The sequence below is a fragment of the Abramis brama genome (assembly GCF_963993115.1).
Source record: "Abramis brama genome assembly, chromosome: 14".
Classification (NCBI taxonomy): Eukaryota; Metazoa; Chordata; class Actinopteri; order Cypriniformes; family Leuciscidae; genus Abramis; species Abramis brama.
Genome location: NC_139976.1, coordinates 4,195,833 through 4,221,151, shown reverse-complemented (window position 1 = coordinate 4,221,151; position 25,319 = coordinate 4,195,833). Strand labels below are relative to the sequence as shown.

Below are 25,319 nucleotides of genomic sequence, written 5' to 3'. Positions count from 1 at the left end.
CATATAATCATAGGACTCCCATCATATAATTTAAAAGGCAGCTAATATTTAAGTACTGAGTAATATTAGTTAACTACATGTACCCACTATAGGGTTAGGGTAGGATTAGGATTTGGTTGAGGGTTAGTTGCATGTAATTATGCATAATTTAATGTTATTACTATGGTAAGTATATGTAACAAGGACACTATAAAATGAAGTGTTATCTAATATTGTAAAAATTTAAGATTTTTTTTCTATTACATTGCAGTGTTTTGTCCCTAATCCCTATAGTACTGTTCGATTTATTTGTTCCAATGTTCTATTATTTATTTGATTGATTTATTCTTATTTAAATTTTACTTTATCATTTATTTTTTACATGTTTTACATGTTTTCCTCTAAAATTTTCTACCACTTCTTTCCAGACACTTTAAAGAAATGCTATTATTTCTTTTGTACACCCACTTTTGTTTCATCCTAATCTAAAACCATTTCTGAGGTATAAATGTATCTGTATCTGGTGGGTCCTTTTGTCTGTAGATTTAACACTATACAATTAATATGGGAGCACTTTCAAACAGAACCTGAATATTTTTGCCATTTTTATTTTATAACCATTCTGACTTACTAAATCACAGTAGTCTATTGTAGGAATTGTGGGGGTTTTACCATAGTTTTGGCTATTAAAAAGGTTGAAAACATGCATGATATATATTTTTATGAGGATAAATCAAATACAGAAACTTTTTGCAATTTAAATAAGATATACTATGTGGCCAGAGTTTGTGGACTCTCTTATATAACATCTATATTACGTGCTTGTCAATTCTTGCATTATTGTGCTGCTAAATATTGAATATTGAATATTGAAGCTATAAGTTCAGTGTAGATTTTTATCAAGTATTTGAGTATTACATAAGGCATTGTAGTATATGGCCTTGTAATAATCCATGTGTCCTGCTTTTAAAGGTTGAGCTGACACTGTAAGTGTGTGTTTCTGAAGTGAAAGAGCAGCGTGAAGCGGTCAGTCAGGTCTGCGTAATGACGCTTGTGTCAAGCGAGCCCTCACCAGCTCTGTTTTTGAATGCAAATGAACATTCGCTCTGACAGATTCATGCTGGGAGCAACAAATCTCCACAACAGTGTCTAATTACTGAATCCACTGCAGAGGGAATGGCAAACGTGGACGCCCGTGTTGTGCATCATGCAGAAAGCCAGACAGGCTGCAGGGGAGTGTGTTTCTGAAGGGTAGATGAGCGGGAATGACGTAAACTGAGGTCACCGCGCGAGCTGGAACTCACCTCTGATTTTATTCAGGTTGACATTGATGTTCACGGTGAGAGTGATTGAGAACCCTTCTCTGGTAACATGGAGTGTGTGTGTGTGTGTGTGTGCGTGTGAATATGAACCAGAGCATGAAGAGGAAAAAAAGAAACTGCGCCGGAGTTAAATTTGCAGGGGGTGAATTATACAGTGTTAGTGACCTTGAAGTTATAGACTTCTCAGAGACTACAATCACTGTGCTGCTACAGTAAATGTGGCGAAGATCTTGCTTTCCTTATCAGGCCGTACACTAAAATTGCTTTTTCATTTCTGATCTTTCTTTGCCATATTTTGAAATATTTTGTTTCCTATTTGAATATATTTTAATGTATTCCTGTGATCAAAGTTGGATTTTCAGCATCATTACTCCAGTCTTCAGTGTCACATGATCCTTCAGAAATCATTCTAATATGATGATTTGCTGCTTAAGAAACATTTCTGATTGTTAGCAATGTTGATAATAGTTTTGCTGAATTTTTTGTAACATTCAAAAAAACGTCTTTAATGTCACTTTTGATCAAATTAATGCGTTGGGACATTTGTTGGGACCTTGTCGGGACATTTCTTTTGGTCCCAATAAGGAAAAACGGCTTCTAAATCATATTAAGTGATGTTTTTTGAACATCTAAAAATGCAGAAAGTTTTCTGTGATGGGTAGGTTTAGGGTTAGGGTTAGTAGATAGAATATACAGTTTGCACAGTATAAAAATCATTATGTATGGAAAGTCCCCATAAAACACAATGTGTGTGTGTGTCTGTGTGTGTGTGTTTCTGTCTGTCTTCAAGTAACCAGAATTGCAATAGAGCCTGTTTTCCACACAACTTCAACTTCAGTGTTATCGTGACTTTTGGCAGAGGTTGGAAGTGGTCAGACAGTGTTGTGTGGAAATGAAATCCAGCATATGTAATACTGTATAAGGAAGAGAAAGCGAGCGATCTCGTGTGAGCCTCCTGCTCCAGTGAAGCTGATGAATTCCAGTTGTTGAAACTGGATGAAGCAGAGCAGAGTAGAAAAAACATTTGTCAAATGAAATTATCAAAATTGAATGTTCATATTTGTTTTTCATTCTCTCTGATTTCAGCAAGAAGTTGTGGGAGGTGGACAAGCACATTCATTTAAGGGTTCACAGCATTTATTTCTTTCATAAGCAGCAATGAAGCACGTACGATGATCGTTTAATGTTCATAAGTGCATTGTCTTTTATTCTATATGACATTTGACGCACACTGAAACATGTCAATTTATGTGGGAAACACTAGCGCAACATGAGTCCTGTGTTGAGTTAAAGAGACTCAATAGAATATAATATTTAAAGGTCATACTAATGTATAGTTGACAGACGACTTGATAAGGTGAATTAAGTAGTCACAAATGTCTGAATGAGCCCCTCATTCTTAGTTCATCTAGATAAGAACATGAATTCAGTGTATTCTTCATTTTATTCAAAGCCCCTAATTAAGTTGTGTGAGCACATTTAATTTCTGTGAATAACCTGAACTGGAAATGAAGTTAAAATTGGATCTTATCCTCTTTAAAGAACAGAACAAAGTACATTATTCATCTGTCTAGTCCAATGCAGAAGTATAATTTGTGTGCCCAGTGGGACGGCATCACTCCTGTAGTTTCTGAGGTTGTAGGGAGTATTGAACTGTAGGGTGTTTATGGCGTTACGGTGTTGCACTCACTATGATGTTGGTTATTAGGGCTAAAATGTCACACATTAATATACCGAACCTTCTAATGCAATAATGCAATAGGGCTGATTATTAACTTCGCTTTTTTTATATATATATATAGTACATTGCAAAATGCTTAGGCACGTTAGTATTTTCACCAAAAAATATACATTTTAAGCCAGTTATTTATATCTTTTGCTGTAGGGTGTCAGTAGGAAATATCAGTTTACATTTCCAAACATTCTTTTTGCTATTAATTGTAATAATCCAGTGAGATGTGTGTATGCATGAGTCTGTCAACAGCCGGTATGATCTGATCTCACCATCATCGAGTCCGTCTGTGATTACATGAAGAAACAGAAAAAACTGAGACTAAATCCAGAAGAACTGCGGCAACGTCTCCAAGACGCTTGAAGAAACATTCCTGCGTTAAAGTGTGTTGGTGTTTTAGTTTGTTGGGTTGTATCTTTCTGCATACTCATTTTGCATTCAATCTTATTTAGACATGTAATCTTTAATGTATTTAAGCAAAACAAAAGCCTGCTATTCTCAGGACGAGAGGAAGTGATTTTTGGACTGTTCCCATGGTAACAAGGGGGCGTGTGAGATAGAGACAGAGGGGTGGAAAAGGAGACAACCTCTGTGAAAAGCATCTCATGAGCGCTGTAGACGTGTTATTATCAGAGACATGACCTCTCTATGTGCCAGACAGGAGAACAAGGGCTGCACAACACCTTCTCACATTATCATGAAGCGATAAAGCTGAACGGATGATGAATATGGACTCCTGGAAAGCGTTTCAGAAGAAACACAGGAACATTAGAAGGGAAGATAAGATCCGGCTCTGTTGGAAATACTCTAACACACACACACACACACATGCAACTTAATGAAATAGACTAAGCAAACTGAATCCCAAATGTGTGTGAAAGAGCGGCAAGGCGGCAACCCAACACCATACCAAAATTATAAAAATATAGCAACATTGGATATTTTTATTCAGTTTATATACAGTGTGTGTGTGTGTGTGTGTGTGTGTGTGTGTGTGTGTGTGTGTGTGTGTGTGTGTGTGTGTGTGTGTGTGTGTGTGTGTGGATACTGTAGATGGATGGATGGATGGATGGATGGATGGATGGATGGATGGATGGATGGATGGATGGATGGATGGAACGAATAAATTATGGGTAACATTTCACCAAAATAGTTAACATTAGTGAACAACTTTAGTTAACATGAACTAAGAGTGAACTGCATTTCTACAGCATTTATTAATCTCAACATTTATAATTTCAACATTTACTAATTCATTATTAAAATCAAATGTTGTATTGGTTAACATTAGTTAATGCATTGGTAACTAACATTGGTAACAACAAACAATGAAAAGCTGGATTTTGATTAACTAACATAAACAAAGATTAATAAATACTGTAACAAATGTATTGCTCATTGTTAGTTCATATTAGTTAATACATTGACTAATGTTAACTAATGAACCTTATTGTAAAGTGAGTTACACTTTATTTTAAGATGTCCTTGTTACAGTATACAATTAAGTACTAATAGTAATTAACTATGTACTTACTATATAATTAGGGTTAGCTGCATGTATCAATGCATAATTGACTGTTATTACTATAGTAACTACAGGTAAAATCTGTAACAGGGACATTGTAAAATGAAATGTTACCTTAATGTGTTACCAAAAATATATTTTCTTATATATTAAAAAATATAATTTTTTCATACTTCATTACAGTTAAAAGTGATGTGGTTGTGGTAATTCAGTCCTTTGAACCACTGTTTAGAAATGCAGTACATGAATACAGCTCTTCATTAGTGCAGATGAAGTTGCCTGAAAAAAAAACAAGACTTTCAAGTGCTGAGTCGTATAACAGTGTTTTCCAGATGCCCTTATCCAGAGCTCCAATTATCTGACAGCTTACAGCGGTCATTAATGAAGGAAACCGGATGCTTGACATTCTAAATTAATTAGACGGGTCCGAAAAACACAGAAAACATCTCATAAACCCCCAGGATGCAGATCGAGAAGGTGTGTTTGTCGCAGCCTTCAGTCTCTTTAAGTCTTACTTAATGGATGTGTCACACACACACACACACACACACACCCTCATCTGTCATTCTCTTTTATCACTCGTGCCTCATTGTGCTGCTCTCTCGTCTCACCAGCTCTGCGCTTGTTTCTTCCACAGATCTCCGCCTCTTCCTTCAAGTGCTTAATGGTTCTTTCATCATTGCATGATTCAGTCAGAATGGCATATTGTGATTAGTATTGCATGATGAACATTCAGCATTTGACATAGATGCTGCTCTGATATCAAGCCTATTTGTGACCCTGGACCACAAAACCAGTCGCATGGCTCAATTTTTTTAAATTTTAAAGCTGAATGAATAAGCTTTCCATTGATGTGTGCTTTGTTAGGATAGGACAATATTTAGCCGAGATACAACTATTAGAAAATCTGGAATCTGAGGGTGCAAACAAATCTAAACATTGAGAAAATCGCCTTTAAAGTTGTTCATTTATGTTGGCGATTGTGCTGCATTCACTCACAAAAATACATGTTTTATATATTTACGGTAGGAAATTTACAAAATATGTTCATGGAACATGATCTTTACTTAATATCCTAATGATTTTTGGCATAAAAGAAAAATCGATAATTTTGACCCATACAATGTATTGTTGGCTATTGCCACATATATACTCATGCGACTTATGACTGGTTTTGTGATCCAGGGTCACATATCAAATCTCATCAGATTACATCAAAACAATTAGCAAAAACTGCAAACAGGTCTTCACACATTTTTTGTGTTGTCTCAAAAAGGAATTTAGTGTGGAATAGCCCAGTTCACATCTCAGTTCACTTTATTTGACACAGATATTTTTTGGATGCGTGTCAACATGAATCAGGGCTTGTCCGCTCCTCTCCTCTCTGTTCATCACATTACAGGTCCGGTTATGTGCAAGCTCTTTTCCAGATGAGACCGTGTGTCTCCGAGGACGGGCTGCTGTAAGCGTCTTTCAGTCTGTGCAGCGGAATGGGTTTCCCCAAACGGGTCTGTGAGATTGTGATAGAAATGGCTGTGCAGAATTAAAGTAATATTCAGTATTTACTCGTCATGTGTTTTTTGAGTTCTTTTCATACAAAAACACCATGCAGTGAACAAATGCTGTCTGTGTTCAAGAAAGACGAAGAAGCATCTAGTGATTTCACTGTAAAAAAAATCTGTTAAATTTACGGTAAAATACCGGCAGCTGTGATTGCCAGAAATTTACCGTAAAAAATACGGTAGCAACATTTTAGATTTTACAGACTTTACTTAAATTTACAATAATAAACCATATTAAATTATCTGATATAATGTTAACTTACTGACCTATTGAAGTATTTATATCTGTTTTGTACCATAGCAATACACTGACAACCACCAATCACAGTGGAGGTGAAAATCACATGATGATTTAAAGATCATCACAAGCAGCTCTTTCACAAGAAAGTTATGCTAATATATTGAAGCTGCACAGTGTCATTCATACAAACACTAAACACCATCATGGTAACACATGTGAAATTTTAAAAATGCAATAAACATTAATTTAACAACATTAAATGTAACATAAAACCCTAATGTCATAACTGATTAGAAAAAACTAAGAAAACTATGAAGAAACAGTTATTTCAACAAAAATACATCAAATATGAAGTGTCACGCAGGGAATTGTGGGAATGTCAATTTACGATTTTTCACTGTAAATTATACAATGACTTGTAAATTTAACGGTTTTACAGTAAAATTACATTAAATGTACCGTTAGATCTATCACAGTTGTTTACCGTATATAGTAAGGAAACTTTCTCTTAACCAATTAACAGTTTTTCACTGTTGCATTTTTACAGTATTTGACCGTTAAAATCACGATCATTTTTTACAGTGGAACAGGTTGTTAAAATATGCATTTAAAAAAATTAAACCTAAAAAAATTTGATCCAGGGTCAGAAAGTAATCAGGGCTTGGGGGAAAATGCCCCAGATATTATTGTAATAATATTTTATTCTATGCCTAGACTTAATGTGCATTATTAAGTAACAGCAACATTAAAACAGCAACTTTTGTATATGATTTGTTTTTTTTTTAAATAACAGCCGTAGTAGTTGCAAACTGGGTTAATTGTTGTGGTGTGTGTCTTTAAGTTATATGTTTCTTCTTTTATTTAGTACTAAATGTGTTACAGATGTGCAAAAATTGTTCTTTTGATAACAGATTTCATTTTAAAAGCATTAAATTACACACTCAGAATGGCATTCTGGCATTACTCATGTCAGATGGCCGTAATAGCGTTTTCATTAACATTTCTCCATATTTTATGTTCTTAAAAGTGACTTCATGTTTTTACTGAGTTCTTTGTCCTTATATGGTGGACGTATGAACCAGAGGAAGCAAAAGATGGATTTTGTGATTTGAAATGGAGCCATTTGCATTGTTCCGTGTCGAAAGAGAAACATTAGCTCCGTTTCAAAACCTGGTGAACTGCTAATATGTTTGAAGTGAGTGAATGAGTTCAGAAAATGCCCATAAATAGTTCTTACTGGCCATGAAATAGTATTTTGCATTATTGTTATTAAAAATACATGTGACGTATGTTAAACCCGGTTTGTTCTTCTTGATTATCAAACTATGATGTTCATCTAATTCCATATTCAAGACTTTCAGGGAATATGGACTTACATTTGTGTCTGTTCCTCAAAGATATCATGTGACTTCAGAAGAGTGGAATATAGTGCATATATAGACCAATGGAGTCATATGGACCTCATTAATGATGCTTTTTGGTCTTTTTGGAGTTTGATAATCCCAGTATGCGTTTCTATTATATAGAAATGAGCAACTGAGATATTCTTCAAAAATGAATCTTTCGTGTTCCACAGAAGAAAGAAAGTCATGCGGGTTTGGAGCGACATTAAGGCAAGAAAATAACCAAAAATATCTTTCATTTGGGAGCAAATTACTCTTGTAAATGTACAGCACAGGCTTGCATGTGTGAAATGCATATTGTTTCATTTAGTTGTCTAATAAACCTGGCATTGCATATTGCAAATATTGCTTTTGTTCCCTGGAGAAATGTTTTGTTCCGTCTGCTAAATGCATAAATGTTCCTTCTTGCACTCTCTTTCAAGTAAATGTTTGTTTGTTTTTGTGTGTCTGCTTTTATTAGCTTGTGTCTTTATAGACTGTCTGTTTATTTGATCATGCGCCGTTGTCTTTTTCCTCACTTGCTCGTCTGCGCTCTGACATAGAGCTTGACCTCAGTCGGAGCATCCTGTCGCTCAGCAGAGTTTCTTGACCTTTGACCTCTGCGCAGCGGTCCATGCGCTCCATCAGTCTGACAGCCTGTGCTGAGCAAGCGTTTGAAAGAGTTTTATCTTGTGCAGATTACTAAAAAACACCAAGCAAACAAAATCTCTTGCTTCCGCCCGATTTGACCAGCAGAACATGTTTTCCCAGGAGCCCTGAAGATCCGCTGAGGAAACTGAACCCTGCCTCAGTGATTTTCCTTTGTTCTTCAGGGGGTTTGGTGCTCTCGAGAAGCGTTTGCACCGCTCGCGCTCTTCAAAGCACAATAAAAGAGGAGCGGGGACTTGAGGGAGCTCTTTCCCTCGTGCTCATGCAGAAAGCAGATGTTCTGCTGAATCGCACGGTCGTGTGGTGCTGAGCACGAGTCTGGGGTTTGGCTTCAGACAGCCGAGTGTGAGAGTTCCCAACAGGGACGCCGATGAAAGCTGAACACACTGAGAGGAAGTGTTGGACGAGTGTAGCTGGGAAACACAGGGAGTGTTAGTGAGAGATCACTGAGACTGGAGGAAATTAAAACATGTGCAGAGATGATGTACTGTTAGTATTTAATGAGGATTTTGCATTGGAGTAATACACAGATAATGTGTTTTTTTATATGCGTATCTAAAGCACGAGTTCATGCTTTCATTTTGCATGCTCTTTAAATGACCTTTTACAGTACGTGCATCCGATATACACTTTCTTAGCATACATGATATGCTCTTTTTGCATTAATATGATTATATGATACATATAATGATATGATTTTTATACACATAATAAACATATCATGTTTACAATAATACAATATTTATTATTGTTATATAATAATGTAAGTTATGCAATTATTTGTATTACATTAGTTTAATATGTATATATTAGGGCTATATTGCGATTAATCGCATCTGACATACAAGTTTGTGTTTATATAATATATGTGTGTGATTTGTCAGTCATATATATATATATATATATATATATATATATATATATATATATGTATATATGAGATTTGAAGTTTAAACACTTTTGCATACTGAGAAATAAAGCCCCATTAGCTTGGGCTATAGAAAATAAATTAATAAAATGTATTAGTTGAGTAAAAATAATCAAGATAGCCTTGTTTTTATTTTACTTTTTTACTTTGTTTTGTTTGTTTTTATTGTTTTCTTTACTTAAGTATTTAGTAAATGCAGAACCCAGACAGCAACATAGTGTCGGCCCAGATCTGGCCCACATCTGGTACACGTAGATTCCACACGTACCAGATGTGAGCCGGATCTGGGCCGACACTATGTTGCTGTCTGGGAAGTTATGGCGTGTTTTATGAATTCATTTGTTTAGAAACCGTTCTTTAATGCATGCATTTGCTGCATCAGATTTATAATGAGGCTGAAGGTTTGAAGTCATTAGTTCCAGTGCAGAGTTTTCATGAATATAGATGTCGTGGTTCTTCTGATTCACACACATTTGCATTCGTATAAGATTGTTCATTTAGACACGAACACAGGCTCCTTGAGCTCAAATGAAATGTTTTTTGAGCGCTGGAGTGAAGGACACTTGAGTGGTTCAGGACACAATGCATTGTTCATTTGGCTTCAGGTGAATTATGAGGACAAAACACTATTTTTCCTCCTGAACCGAAGGACTCGTCTAGACAGCACTCTTTAGGGGTTTCCAGGACTCAAGGTTCAGCATGACACACAACCAAACAGACGACTTAAGATTCAGCACACCATTCCACATTTGATTTGGATGCTATCACAATGCTGAGAGAATGGCTGATCATCACCAGAATGCAGCGTCATTGCAAATGCATTGTTAAATCAACCAAACAGCGCCCGAGATCCGCCCACAAAGTTACTTGCATTTCAGATCGTTAAAATAGGGCCCAAAGAGTGCTTGCCACTGAAACTACATATCACACTCTATTACAAAAACTAAAATTAAAGAGGAAAGTAACTACACTTATGACCAAGCAAACAGTCACAGCTTAAAATTAACCAAGGTTGATTTTGTCAGTATTTACTCACCTTCATGTCTTTCCTTTTACTACTTTTGTGAAAAATGCACAGTGTTTTTGTCAATTTTCCATGTCTTTTACATGTATAGAAAAGATTCCACTGAAGAGCAATATTCTGAACGACATGAGGGTGAGTAAATGATGACAGAATCTTCACTTTTTCATAAATTATTCCTTCTAAAGAGGTTTCTCACGCTGTTTGTGGGGATTTTCGTTTAATTCAGCATTTATTAGACGCCAGATGAGCAGTTGAGACAGAACTGGCATGTCTTATACTGTATGCTGTTCAAATGAATCTGTAAATAAAGCATTCCCAGATGGTTGTGACTGGCTCACGGAGCAGGATTATTTTCACATATCATATTCTTGCTACTTTTAGCAGATGTGAGGCTGCTTGAAAGGCAGACCGTCCGAATGTTTGGTCAAACCGGATGTAATGAACACGCTGAGGCCCAAAGGGAGAACAACAATTGGACCCAAAATACTAGAAGGAGATGAAAGATCTTCCAGGAATTGCTGTGATTGATTGGGATTAAGAAAGGTTTAGGCCTTGGCTTGACGTGCAGGCTAATTCGGTACCTTTGGCTGTGACTTCATAGACTCTCACACTACCTAAAATGTAATTTGGACTTATAAAAAAGGCTTTTTGACTTCAATTTTTTTTGTGATGCTCATTGCGCAAGTTTCAGAGGAGCAAAACCACTGCGAAGGAGTTTTAAGTGTTAGCATCTGTGGGATGCCTTCCAGGAGCTCTGAATTGATCCCGATACGTTTGCATGCTTACGAGAAACGTTTGATTTGTTACTTTTGTTAAAGGGATAGTTCACCCAAAAATGTAAAAAAAATTCTGCATTAATTACCTTAAGCCTAAATTCAGTCTGTTCATCATATAAAGCGATTGAGTCTCTCCAGACAATTTGGACTAAACCGCTCTCTCCATATGGATTAGTTTTACGATCTCTTTATGAACGTTTTGAAGCGTCAAAGTGTCAGTTGAGTAGCTGTCAATGGCGGGACAGAAAGCTCTCAGATTTCATTAAAAATATCTTAATTTGTGTTCTGAAGATAAACGAAAGTCTTACGGGTTGGAACGACATGAGGATGAGTAATTACTGACAGAATTTTATTTTTGGGCGAACTAACCCTTTAACATGTTACTCAGAGAGAGCGCTGAGATCATTAACCAGAGATGTTTGTCACGAATGAAAGACGATAACCTCGCAATAACCTCTCGATTTATGATTTTTATTTCCTGCTTCTAAAAGTTCTCCATTGGTCTCGGAGAGGTTGTGTGGCAAAGATCGCAACCCAAAAATCAGATGAAAAGAGATGTGATTTAAGGAAACGTGCACGCCCAGACTCGTCATGTTTGCGTGCGCGATGACAGATGTGTTAATGAGGCCAGATGTGCCCAAAGATCCCGCATTGATGGATACTCTTCAGAGGAGAGGTTGCGTTTTGTACTTTCTTATTCTTGTGGGTTTGACGTTTCATGAAGAGCTGTTTTAATGCTGAAGTTTATTTGTTCTGTTTGGCAGTACAACGACTGCCAATGGAGAAATACATCATTAATAAACATCATATTTGAAATCACATCATGCGCATTGAAACAAAAAATCACAAATAAGGTCTCAACTGTTTCTCCTAGACAGATTAAATGGAGAACAAATGAGGACTTCTACTTCTCCTCTAGTAATCGTACACATCTCAACATTGTCTCAAACTATGATTTGCTTGTATCAAATGATTTTCTAGCTCTTTACTGTAACTGTATATCAATAACTAAGTCATGTATGTCTGTTTTTGTTACTCTGAAGGAATTGGAAGAATCTGAGATCAAGTTGAAGGAGATAAATCTACTTGATCTGACCCTTAAAATGACTTGTGTGGGTGTTAATTTAGTGCAATTAAACAATATTTTTGGCTCGCATAAAACTATTTACTTTAGAACAGATGTTTTCACATGAGCAGCAATTTTTTTTGTGTTGTTTTTTTTACAGTGTTGAGACTCATACTCGAGACCTCTATTAAGTCTCCTAAACTGTAAAAAAGCAATGTCTAAGCAACACATTTCCTATGGGTACTGTACATTTCAAATGTGTTTATCAATGATGCATTCATAAATCACCAGATGTTTTAAATAAATATGAAGACAATCATTTTAAAATTACATCTGAAATGCAACCCACAAATTCCCACAACAATAAGACAATATAGAGATAGGGAAATATACAGATAATAAGTCTGATATATTTTGTGTTTTCTGCTTGTTTTAATTAAAGTTGGTGTGTTTTGTTTCGACCAGTTCTTTTACTTCTTCTTGATGAAGTGTGGAGGTGATCGGTTGTTGTCTTTATTTCTCAGTAATTCTTCCTAAATAGTTCTTCAACTCTCAGAGACTTTTGCTGCTTTTCCAGCATTAGTAACGTGTGCAGGGTTTTTTTAATGCTTTTTTTGAGTTGTTTTATTCACACTTGTGCATTGAAATCAATCATGTGACACCTTGACCCATGACCTCTAGACACCCTTAGGTGGGTTTCTTCTGGTCCTCAGGTGTTTTCCGTGACCCAGTATACTACATCTGCCTTTATTTTTCAGTAATTCTTCCTAAATAGTTCTTCAACTCTCAGAGACTTTTGCTGCTTTTCCAGCACTTTTCACCATTTTTAATGCTTTTTTGAGTTGTTTAATTCACACTAGTGCATTGAAATCAATCATGTGACAGTGACACCTTGACCCATGACCTCTAGACACCCTTAGGTGGGTTTCTTTTCTTCACAGTTGATAAGGATTCTGGTCCTCAGGTGTTTTCCGTGACCCAGTATACTACATCTGCCTTCATTCCAGCTCATGATGGAATAGTTCAGCCCTGCGATGAGGCAAGCGGTCCATCGTCCGGTCCAAGGGTGTAACGCTCCTCATTAGCTAAAGCTTTAGAACTGGCAGCAGTCTCTGTCTTGCCATGGGATGTCATTACATCAACCTCTGAATATTTCCATGGATTATTGCATTCCAAGTCAACAGTTCTCCCATCACACAAGTGTTATTTGGTTTATTCCTGTGAGTCATTTAGAAATCAGATACCTTCATTGAAACTTGTTATGGAACCGAGCTTGAGGACTGACTCTGCTGATGACAAAATGTACTTTATAATTTAGAAAGTAGCAAAAAATGGTTTGGTTTGCTGAAAGTATGCTTTGGTTTTTCCAAACCTGTAACTTCAGTTTTTGCCATGATTGTCTGTGGTGATTGACGTTATGCCACACATGCTGTCAACAGAGGGCTGTACTTTGTAATGAAACCCAGAACATTAGTTTAAAGGCCTATAAATTGCTAAAATAGAGTTTCTGTAATTGGCAATGTAACCGTCTGTCAGGGTTCAGAGAGAAGAATATTCACCTTAAAAAATATATTTTTTTGTTACATTTCAGTGTTGGTCTCTCTTCTAGATCGTCTGGATGTGATGTTTTGCATTATTTCCAAAGCAGATGTTTGATGCTGGAAACGTGTCTTAAGTTTAAAATGACCTCAGCAGATTTACATTGTGCAAGTTGAGGTAATAGATTCATGTTAAAGGGATAGTTCACCCAAAAAATTTAAATTCTGGCATGAATTACTCACCCTTATGTCGTTCCAAACCCATAAGACTTTCGTTCATCTTCAGAACACAAATGAAGATCTTTTTGATGAAATCTGAGAGCTTTCTGTCCCTCCATTGAAACTTTGACACTTCAAAAAGTTCATAAAGAGATCGTAAAACGAATCCAAATGAATTGAGCGGTTTAGTCCAAATTTTCTGGAGAGACTCAATCTCTTTATATGATGAACACATTGAATTTAAGCTTTTATTCACATATAAACATTGATCAACTCACACATCAGTTGTGGTAAACAGAAGCTCAGGTATGTGATCTGGGTAATCGCTAGGGTGTTGCCTTGTGGTTTCTATAACGTGTGTGTGTGTGTGTGTGTGTGTGTGTGTGTGTGTGTGTGTGTGTGTGTGTGTGTGTGTGTGTGTGTGTGTGTGTGTGTGTGTGTGTGTGTGTGTGTGTGTGTGTGTGTGATGGCAACATCCAAAATCCTTGTCCTTGTGTGGCCATTTTTTGGTCCCCATGAGGAAAATCACACTAAATTATGTTTTTTGAAAATCTAAAAATGCAGAGAGATTTCTGTGATGGGTAGGTTTAGGGTTAGAGAACAAAATATACAGTTTGTACAGTATAAAAATCATTATGTCTATGGAAAGTCCCCATAAGACATGGAAACCCATCATATGTGTGTTTTCTTATTGGCCCAAGTCAAAAAGCCCCAAGTCTTTGGGATATTATGGTCTATATTAAAAGTCTGTGGGGATTATAATTTTTTTTATCTTTCTCCTGGCAGAATTGTAAGTCTGATTACTTATAGAAGTAACAGCACACATCTCCCCAACAAGCCGCATGATTTGAGGTATTATTCATTTAGCAGTGCTAAACAGAGGTATTTAATAGAGACTCTGCATTACTGATCCATCTTCCAATTATCAGATAAGAGGACACTCCAGATGTGTAAGATGATAAAGAGGAACTCATTTCTGTGCAAGAGGAAACGCTCTGGAATGAGTCGTGACTCGTGACCTGATTTCTCCTAAGTAGCATGAAGAAAAAACTGTGTTTTGTCCTTGACAGGATGGGCACGAGTTCACTGAATTCACGTTTAGTCAGCCAAGGACTGGAAAGTAATTTGAGCAGAAACTCTGTCCCCATCCAACCCCCCCTTGTCGTTCGTTCCCCTCTCTTTTGTCTATCTTTCTTTCTCTAGCGAATGGCGGGCTTCCAGTCTGGATGTGTGTGTGTCTCTGTTACTCCACATCAGGATGCACATGTAAATAAACTTAAGCTGATGTGCTCCAGTTTGTTCTTCATTTAAAGCTGCCAGGGGCAGTGTTAAAGTAATAGCTGATTCTGTCGAGATTCACCCTCATCTTGTTCCAACCTGACATTCATGCTGTTTTCCTTTCTGTAAGAGTCTTTACATAGCATATATCATGGAAGCTTGTTTCCGGCACGGAATAAAAAAAATGTAAAAGGTAGTGACTTTTTATTTCGCAAGACTTTTTTTCTTACAATTGCGAGTTTATATCTTGCAATTTTGACTTCTTTTCTCAGAATTATGAGATATTAACTCGCAATTCTGAGGGAAAAAAGACTGACTTATATCATGCAATTAGAAAAAAAGTCTGAATTGTGAGATTACCTTCTTCTTTTTTTTTTCTTTTTTTTGGTCTGGAAACTCACCATAGACGCGGTTTAATCCGAGGGGCGGGATAAACGGCTGTCTTTCAAATTCCTGCACGCAATAGGACAGCGCTTAAACCAACCAGAGCGTTTTCCCAACAGCGGAGCTAGTTAGTTGATAGATTCAACTTTTGCCATATCTGGCCGGCAAAACGACGAACACATATTCCTTTTTTTAAGAATGACTTAAGTGCCGTTCTTTGCTCTTTTCTCAAAGAAAAACTTAACTCCAAGTCCTCCAGAGTCGCGGCCAAAGCCGTTTCGAAAGACCATTGTTCTCCATCAGCAGCCGTCATTCTTTGTTTTCAAGTGGCAGCCGTCGCAACTCTGTCGTCATATGTTAAGCCCGCCCCCGCCTACTCTATACACGACGTGATTGGCCTGACCCAATTTAGGTTTTTGCAGCTAGAAGGTCTATTGAGAGTTGCTAGACCCCCCTGGCTGCAAAATACATTTTGCTGCCGCTAGGGTGCGTCTAGATTTCTAGGCTAGTTCATCACATGATGTTGTCATGTAACTTAACACACACTGGACTGCTTCTATAATGGTTTTAAGGTGGGGTTTTTGGAGCTTGACAGATGCAATGACTATGAAGTGTTGAAGACTATGAAGAAAACAGATTAACATAATTCAGGTTTAAATGGCATGAGGGTGTGTAAAAAAAAACGACAGCATTTTCATATTGGGGTGAACCGTTCCTTTAAGTTCTATGCTTGAAAGAGAAACCTCTTTTGTTGTTTTTATTCCACTCCTGTCATGTCCCTTTCTAGTTTGTTATCTTGCGAGAACACAAAGCATTAAGTGACCAGGGGAAACAACAGCGCCCTGCTGTGTCTTTTTCCCCTAGTGACTGATGATTTGATTAGTTTTTTTCTGCTTGTGGCTTTGCTGCAGTCGTCTTTCCACAGCATGAAAGGTATTTCTCTTTTTTTCTACATGGTAATCTTTCGCTCTGCTTGGTCTCTGCTCGTGTGAATAATTGAAGAATAAATTAGAAAATGGCCACAGAAACATAATACTTTTTTGGTTGTTTGTCATTTTTAACTTCTCGTTGAGCCACTGAATGTTTGTTGCGCTGGAACTAGATCTTCTCAAGGACATGGTAGTGATGCCATATGATGATCTAATGAGATGTAATGAGGAGTTGGGATGGATCTCGCTTAGTAGTGGCGGGATGATGTGACATAGTATAAGTTCGCCCAAAAATGAAAATTCAGTAGATTGCAAACACTAAAAGCTCCCTAAAATGTCACAAGAGTAACATAAAAGTGGTCGTGGTCCATATGACTATATTCCAAGAGAGTTGGCGACTGTGAGACTAATTGTCTGCTAGTAGAGGGACTAAAACTAAGTTTCATTTGTAAATGCAGAATACATTTAGTATTTCTCTCGCTGATTTTGGAAGTTTCTTTTAGAAGTTTTCCTAATGATTAATGAGTTTGTATTTTTCCTCATTTGTAAGCTGATTTGAATAAATGCATCTGCTAAATGAATAAATCTTCCATTATGAAGTGCGCACACACACATCATTGGCGTCTTTAGTCTTATGATTGAAAAACATTATTGATTGATTCGATAGAGAAGAAGTAGTTTTTGTTTAGTAGTTTATGGAAGGTATTAGATGTTCCTTTTAATGGAAATGCACTGCAGAATCCAACAGTCATTGCAAATGTATATAATAATGTTATATCCATTGCCTATATTTTTTTGTTCTTTGTGAGTGCATTCTCTATAAAAATCCTTTTAAAAACCATTACAAATGGCTGGAAAAGTCATAGAAAAGTCATGAAGTTGATTTGTCAATATTCTTTACTAAGCTAAAGCTCAAATTAGCGCTTGAAAAGAAAAGGATAATTCCCATTTTGGCCTTTACGGTCTCCAGCGTCTCAAGCATATGTTGAGTTGACCCTCCTGCCTCAACCTTATGCCTCCAAACCCCACCTGAGGGAATCGTTATGGCCGCGGTTCAGACCTCAGATCGGTTTGCTGCTTCTTCAAGACTTGCTTGTAAAAGCTTCTGCTGCATCTGTGATCAGAAGAGCAACATCTGTCAGAACATCTGTGATCGCATGGCAGATTTCAAGACATCTCGTCTCTTCCTGTTTTTTTAGACACCACTGCCAAATGCTGTTTTGTAGTTACATGTGTTGTTAATCCCATTTACTGTGTGAAACAGTCCTGTAAGCCGTGAACAGTGCGAGGTGAGACCAATTAAACATCCTTCCATTATAATTAAGCGATAAGGGACAAGAGGTTAGAATAGAGTCACGGCTGAGTTCCTGCAACCCCTTTAAAATTCCTATATTCACTTGTCCTCAAGTGTCTTTTAAAAAATGCATAACACAAAATGCACAACATGATTCAAACATGAGGAAATTCATTAAGAAGAGAAACGATTCCTTCTTAAACTGAAGTTAATGATTGGTATCTGATTGCACAGTAGATAAATCAAGTGCACTCAAAAGTTTAAGTTTAGGTTAGTAAGATTTATTTATGTTTTTATTAATTGATTTTATGCAGCAAAGATGCATTAAATATAATAGAAGTGACAGCAAAGACATTTGTAATGTTTCAAAAGAATTATGTTTCAAGTAAATGCTGTTCTTTTGAACTTTCTATTCATCAAAGAATCCTGAAAAAATGTATCAGGGTTTTCACAAACATTTAAAGCAGCACAACAGTTTTCAACTTTGATAATAATCAGAAATGTTTTAAATCATCATATTAGAATGATTTCTGAAGGATCATGTGACACTGAAGACTGGAGTAAAATTCAGCTTTGATCACAGGAATAAATTACATTTTAACATATTCAAATAGAAAACAGTTATTTTAAATTGTTATAATATTTCACATTATTACTGTGTTTACTGTCATTTTCATCAAATAAATGGTAAGCATAAGCGACTTCTTTCAAAAAAAAAAAAAAAAAATTAAACATCTTACCAACCCCAAACTTTTTAATGATACTCTGTGTAAGCACAGATGTAATAATGTAATGACCAATCAGCATTCAGGACGCGATCCAGGATAGGAAATATCGGTTTTATAATAAACATTAATCAGAAAGCAATTTTCCAGCTGTCAGAACAATGCATTAGACATTTACATTCAATAATAAGATCTGTCTAATCTTTTAAAAAAATCAATTAAATTCATTTTCTAGTTCTTTGAGGGTGCAGTACAGCACCTTGATGGGGTTTTCAGATACTAAAAGCTATTGTTAACTTAAAGTGTATCAGGAAAACATTCATATTTCATTGTAAATTCACTGCAAGGTTTTCATTGATTTCCTCCACACGGAGTCGGCTTTAAGATCATCTAATTCGATTTAGTTTGGCGAGAAGAGATGAACAACAAATTTCTCCTGGAAGTTGAAAACTAGTGTGTAATGAGTTTTACATTTTAACATTCAAACTGAACAGATTTTTTGTGTGGTGTCATCGATTTTAGGTTAACCCTCCCCAAACATAGACGGTCTATTCCTGGAAATGTTGACTTGGATAATGAAGTGAACCAGACTTTCCACTTTCGGAAGTCTGTGTGTTTTTCAGGGAGGTTGTTGTTCTCTGACTCAGCAGTGCTGTAATCGTCTTCATGAGTTTGTCACTTTCTCTCGGGCAGTTCTGGTTAAGAAAGCACAGCTGCATGAGGGCCGATCGAGTGCAGATGTTAGTAATGGTCTGATCAGAACATTATCTCAGCAGGCGAGAGAGGAAGAGAGAGAATTAGGGCATCCTTTCACAGGATGAGGGGATCTCTGTAGCCGTCTTTGATCCGTGATCATTTGCTGCTGATCGGATTATACAGGAAAAAAAGGAGGATTCAGATTCTTGGTTTCACACTACAACTTTTTCAACTCAACTCAACTCGTCTTACTTTCATAACGTGACACATTTCTGAGTGAAAGTGGGCGGAACTTCATTTTAGTGATGTCAGCTGAAAAATAACTTTTGTTTCAGAGATGAGCAAGTGCTATGCATTGTTCAAAGACTAGGAACATGAAACCAAGAAAATAAATACTTAAAGGGGTGGTTGAATATGATTTCACTTTTCTAACTTTAGTTAGTGTGTAATGTTGCTGTTTGAGCATAAACAACATCTGCAAAGTTACGACACTCAAAGTTCAAAGCAAAGGGAGATATTTGCTTTTAAAGAAATTGCTTTTTAAGAACTACAACAAATGGCTGGTAGGGACTACACAAGCTTCCTCCCGATTTAGTGACATCACCAACCCTAGAATTTACATAAACCCCGCCCCCGGGAACACGATTTATAGATTATCAAGACAGAATATGCTAATCAATGACTAGAAGATAACTACACATCAGCTACATAAATTCACCAACTAACCAATCAGAAATGTTGTCTACATGTTGTCACTTCTTCTTGAGTCTCTCCATCTTTCTGACTTCGGTTTGAACATAAAAGGCTAAAAGTGTGTGTGAGGTAAAAGGACACAAGCTGTTGAAGCTCCGCCCCCTGTGCCGGGAGCAGCAGCTCATTTGCATTTAAAGGAACAGACACAAAACCGGTGTGTTTTTGGTCAACCTCAAAAAGTGACAACTTTAACATGTTATCTAAAAATATCTGTGGGGTATTTTGAGCTAAAACTTCACTCTGGGGACATCAGAGACTTGTGAAAATGGCATTATACCACCCCTTTAATTTTGAAGTAAAATGACTTGAGGAAATGAGTGAATGTAACTTGTTTGTGTGTTTGTGTTGCAGAGGGTAGTTTGCTAACCACTACATACATACACATTATACGGAAAAAAAAGGAGGATACAGATTCTTGGTTTCACCATACAACATTTTCAACTCAACTCATCTTACTTTCACACTTTCTTACTTTTCATAACGTAACACATTTCTGAGTGAAAGTGGGCGGAACTTCATTTTAGTGGTGTTAGCTGAAAAATAACTTTTGTTTCAAAAACGAGCAAGTTTTGAAGACAAAAAAATGCATTGTTATGTTCACAGTAAGACCAGGAACATGAAACCAAGAAAATAAATGACTTGTGGAAATGAGTGAATGTAACTTGTTTGTGTGTTTGTGTTGCAGAGGGTTGTTTGCTAGTCACTACACAGAAACACACTACCTGGAGGACGGAAGTGCCGTCACCACCTCACCGAATGTGACGGTAAGATTACAAGCGACCACTGTTTCCATCCAGATTAAACCCTACGCCCACCGAACACATGGCCATGTGCACTTCCTGAAACAAGCCCTTGTTATTCTCCTTGGAAAAGTGTTTAATTTGAGCTGCTGGGTTGATGGTTTGTCAGAAAACTCTTGGTTAGTCTGTGGAGCTGAATCAGGTGGAACTGGTTTTTATGAGACGGTCCCTTACAAAAATGTAAGCTCTGTTCCTAAACTTAACAAGCTACTAATGTAGGAAGTATGCTAAGGGTTCTTTGGTCTTTTTTGCATGGTTTGTGTCCAATTTTAAGGCAGTATCATTAAGGCAGACCTTCTATTTTACCTAAACCAGACCTGCAGTTAAGATCCCATAATATCACTGATCTCCGCCCTCAGCGATTGCTGGATGATCTTGTGTCAACAGCTTTAGAGGAGAGGCGGTCAAACGAGGGCCACCAGGAGAGCAGGAACCACCCATGATGCACCTCTGTGTGTTTTAAGCGTTTAGATTGCAGCTCAGATTACTAGTCAGCGCAACAGACACATTGAGCCCTGAAGGCATGTAAGTCCAAACCTCTGAGGAGCACCTCTGAATCACTGACCCCGTCATCCTCAATCTGCTCTCCAGCGGGCCGACCCATTTCCCCGCCAGACTGCTTGAGCCAAAACACTTTATGAGAAGAAAACACATGCTATCAGCAATCCTACAAAAAAGAAAAAGGATTTTTTTTTCCAGAAAATTCAACTGGAAATAAATACTTGTTTAGAAAATATTAAGCACGATTTCAAAAATCTTTGCAATGCCCAGTGCCCTAATATAGATGGTGGGCTGAGCTATATCCGACTGAGCTGAGGAATACTGTAGTAAGTTTTTTTCCTTCTCAAGTGAATCGCGTTTCTGTTTGTGAATGGATGAACGACAGAGATGCGCGCTGTTTACCACAGCTCGCAAAAAGACAGTTTAAATTTAAATCGCGTTTCTGTGTGTGAATGAATGATGATGTTTTAGCAAACTGTATTGCTATACTGAGATGAGTAAAAATCGACTGAAATATGTTGAAATAAAATGTAGGCTATTTGTATAAGCAACGTATTAAACTGCAAATTAACATTTATATGCCCTAATATTTCATAAAAACAACGTTACAGACAGGCGAAATATGAAAGACAACATTTTGTTGACTAGATTTGGGTACAGTTTTTACTCTAGAATATACTGCCACATCAAATAAGCTTTTGTTTAGCAATTTCTGCTCATATGTTATATATATATATATATATATATATATATATAAAATACTATTTTTGTCAAAAATAAAGTCATCAACTAAGATGTTAGCTGTTCCAATGTTGGCTATATTCAAACTAATGAATACATATGATAAAATGTAGGCTTATAATCATTTTTTTTACAAAGAAAGAGTACACTTGAAATATTGTTGAAATTGTAATTATTGTTGTAATTGTAACCTTTTTAATAAAATAGCAAAACATATTTACAAGATAGATGTAAGCAAAATCTTAAATGGTCAATATAAGTCTTCTTCTAAATATATCTTTTGTCCTTGCATTGTGGCTCAGTCAGTGTCACACCTGAATGAATGGCTCATTATGCAGAGTGGGTGGGACATATTTAGTATGAGTTTTGTGGTCTTATTTCAGCAACTTTCATTTTTATTTTTTCCAATAACCACGCATAAACATTATTCTCTTAAAAATACAAACATCTACATTCATGTTGCTTACATATTATGGTAGCCCTGTTTGTGCTATATAGAGTGAATTTACACCTTTGCCATTATCATGTTTATAAATAACTGAAAAAAGCACAAATGTCAGGGCATGTCAAAATATCCCAAGGGCCCCAAAAACACCTTAGACCCCAGACGCGCTGCCACTGAATAACACTGACAAGTCCTCTCTATTCAGTAACGTTAGTCTGACAAAGTTACGTTAGCTAATCTAACATTACTGGTGACATACAATAGCTTGATCAGTCACACATGAAAGTAATCAGCCTAACATACAAAGCGATATTTCAAAATATATACTGTAATTGAGTGTGTATATAAACCATAAACAGTGACGTGTCGAGGTGTCTCTCTCATCTGTTTGAAAACGCGGAACAGTGATTCCGCTTTGCAAATCACAAATCAAGCAGTGATTGACAGCGCTCTGATCCAATGGCATTGGGCATTGTCATGTTGACAGTAAATCTAGCCCAATGATGTTGTGGGGTCACCAGGGGGGAGCCAATCATATTCCAGGAGGGGCCAGTGCCACCCCGTGCCCCCCCCCCAACAGCATAGCAACGGTATAGCAACAGTCTAAAGCCATTTAGACCACCATAGCAACAGCTTAGCAGCGGTATAGCAACAGTCTAAAGCCATTTAGACCACCCCAGCAACAGCATAGCAACAGACTAAAGCCACTGAAATGTAGTTTCAAAAAGAAAGAAAGAAAGAAACTCAATATTCCCATCATGCTCCAGTAAGGGTCTGTTAAACACTAGATATGGTGTTTCACAACACCGTATGGTGAGATTTCATAAACCACTGTGACTATTTCAGCTTGTTCCGTAGATTTTCTCAACAGTGTGAGGCAATATGCGTCCTGCTTTGTTTTGATGGGAAACGAGAGTTGCAGGTCACCCAGAAACAGCAGCACTTCTCGACCCGAGTGTCATCAGGGGGAGCAGAGCTGAATCTGGCCTTCACAAACTGATTTGGGAGGAACAGAACAAAACAAGACAAATGCTCTGTCAACCTGAGTGCAGAGATTGATGACACACACACACACACACACACACACTTACTCATATACAAATTTAAATTTTACTGTCTAGGTTTTGGGAGGTTGTTCAGAAGAAAGTACATTCTTTAAAAATGTATACCTTCAATGCAATACAAATCCATCTATCCATCTGTCCATCCATCCATCCATCCATCCATCCATCCATCCATCCATCCATCCATCCATCCATCCATCCATCATCTATCCATCCATCCATCCATCATCCATCCATCCATCCATCCATCCATCCATCCATCATCTATCCATCTATCCATCCATCCATCCATCCATCCATCCATCCATCCATGTTCAGCTCTGAGTTTTCATAATTTCAAATTCATCATTTTGTGTGTAAATAACGTGCAAATATTTCACACAAAATGTGCTTGACTTATTTCTTATTTCATGATCATATACGCACGGCCCTAAAACAAAGTTTATTTGTTATCTGATTGACTTATTTGCTGTGTCCAAACATTTGTGCACCAGGCAACAGAACGGCATGTTTTGCGCTGTAATCTGGATGAATTGTGCTGATCTGATGGGATCCAGGGCCGCTGGGGCAGATGGAGTGTATTCACTCAGAGTGTAGGGAGTTATGGGCTCGTGTTCTGTTCCAGAAAGACTTCAGGAGTGTGTCAGTGTGTGTCTGTTCTCCCAGACCTCCTCTGCCTTTCATTAAGTCTGTTTTATGGTTGTATGTGCGGTGCCATTATTTCATCCTTAAGCAGAACTCCTCTGAGGCCCGTTTGGACTCACTCATGGACTCCTGTAGCTCCAGTCGGACGCTGCCCAACACCCGAGCAACACTTTAATCGCAGATATATTACGTGATTAAGAATGACTTAGAAAACTCATTTTAGGTTGTGAGATGAGTTTTTATCTGATAAACCTAGTGTATACACTGAAAGTGCATGTACAATGCATGGTCTTCTGGAGTTTGTGAAATACAAAGTCAACTTTAGATTACAAATAGCTTACATAAAGAAATCTAAAATGGAAATATTCATCAAAACAATAAAAAATTTACTTTTAATAATGATAAACTGACAATGGTTGTTGTATATATATATTTTTTTATTTTATTATAGGTAACACTTTATTTTATGTCCTTGTTGCATACTGTATGTTACATGTAGTTACTATAGTAATAACTAATTATGCATAATTAAATTTAACTAACCTAAACCAATATATATATATAGCCGCTCTGGAGTAAACCGTGATGTCATCGTCCAGCTCAGTTCAGATCTTGTATAATAGTGTCAATGCAGGCAGATCAATATTATTGTTGAATATTAAATTAAATGTTAAATGAAGTGACCAAGTGATTTAACACTGGATCTGAGCCGCACACCATGTGTTACCCTTTACATCATTGACATTGACATGATAAACTATATGAATTGTGCTTTCAGTGCCAGCTTCTGCCAAAGGTAATTCATGCAATTTATTATATTTATCATCAGGAATTATAAACCAATTCCTTAGTAGTTTTTTAGAGTAGCACGCAAACAATGATGCAAATCCACACAGTGTTCAACATTCATATTTTCATTCAGTATACTTATAGAGTTATGCTTTTCATGCAGCTGACAGGTCTGTGGCTCTGTGTGTTTTCTTTTTTAATGGAAGTGGAGTGTGTTTTTTGCCTGACGGCTCCCAGGAAACAATGCTCTGACAGACACCATGGCTCATGTGCAGTGATGGATTCCCTCGTGTTGCTTTGACTGAGACTCAA

At 37.0% G+C, this 25,319-nt stretch overlaps 1 protein-coding gene across 1 annotated transcript in view; it reads left to right on the top strand.

Annotated features, from left to right (window-relative positions):
- Positions 1-25,319, top strand: part of adam12a (ADAM metallopeptidase domain 12a) — a 125,325-nt gene that overhangs the window by 47,877 nt on the left and 52,129 nt on the right. Inside the window, exon 4 of the mRNA XM_084135398.1 lies at positions 20,708-20,786. Within this exon, the coding sequence (XP_083991524.1) occupies positions 20,708-20,786 (79 nt within the window). The remainder of the gene's footprint in view (positions 1-20,707; positions 20,787-25,319) is intronic.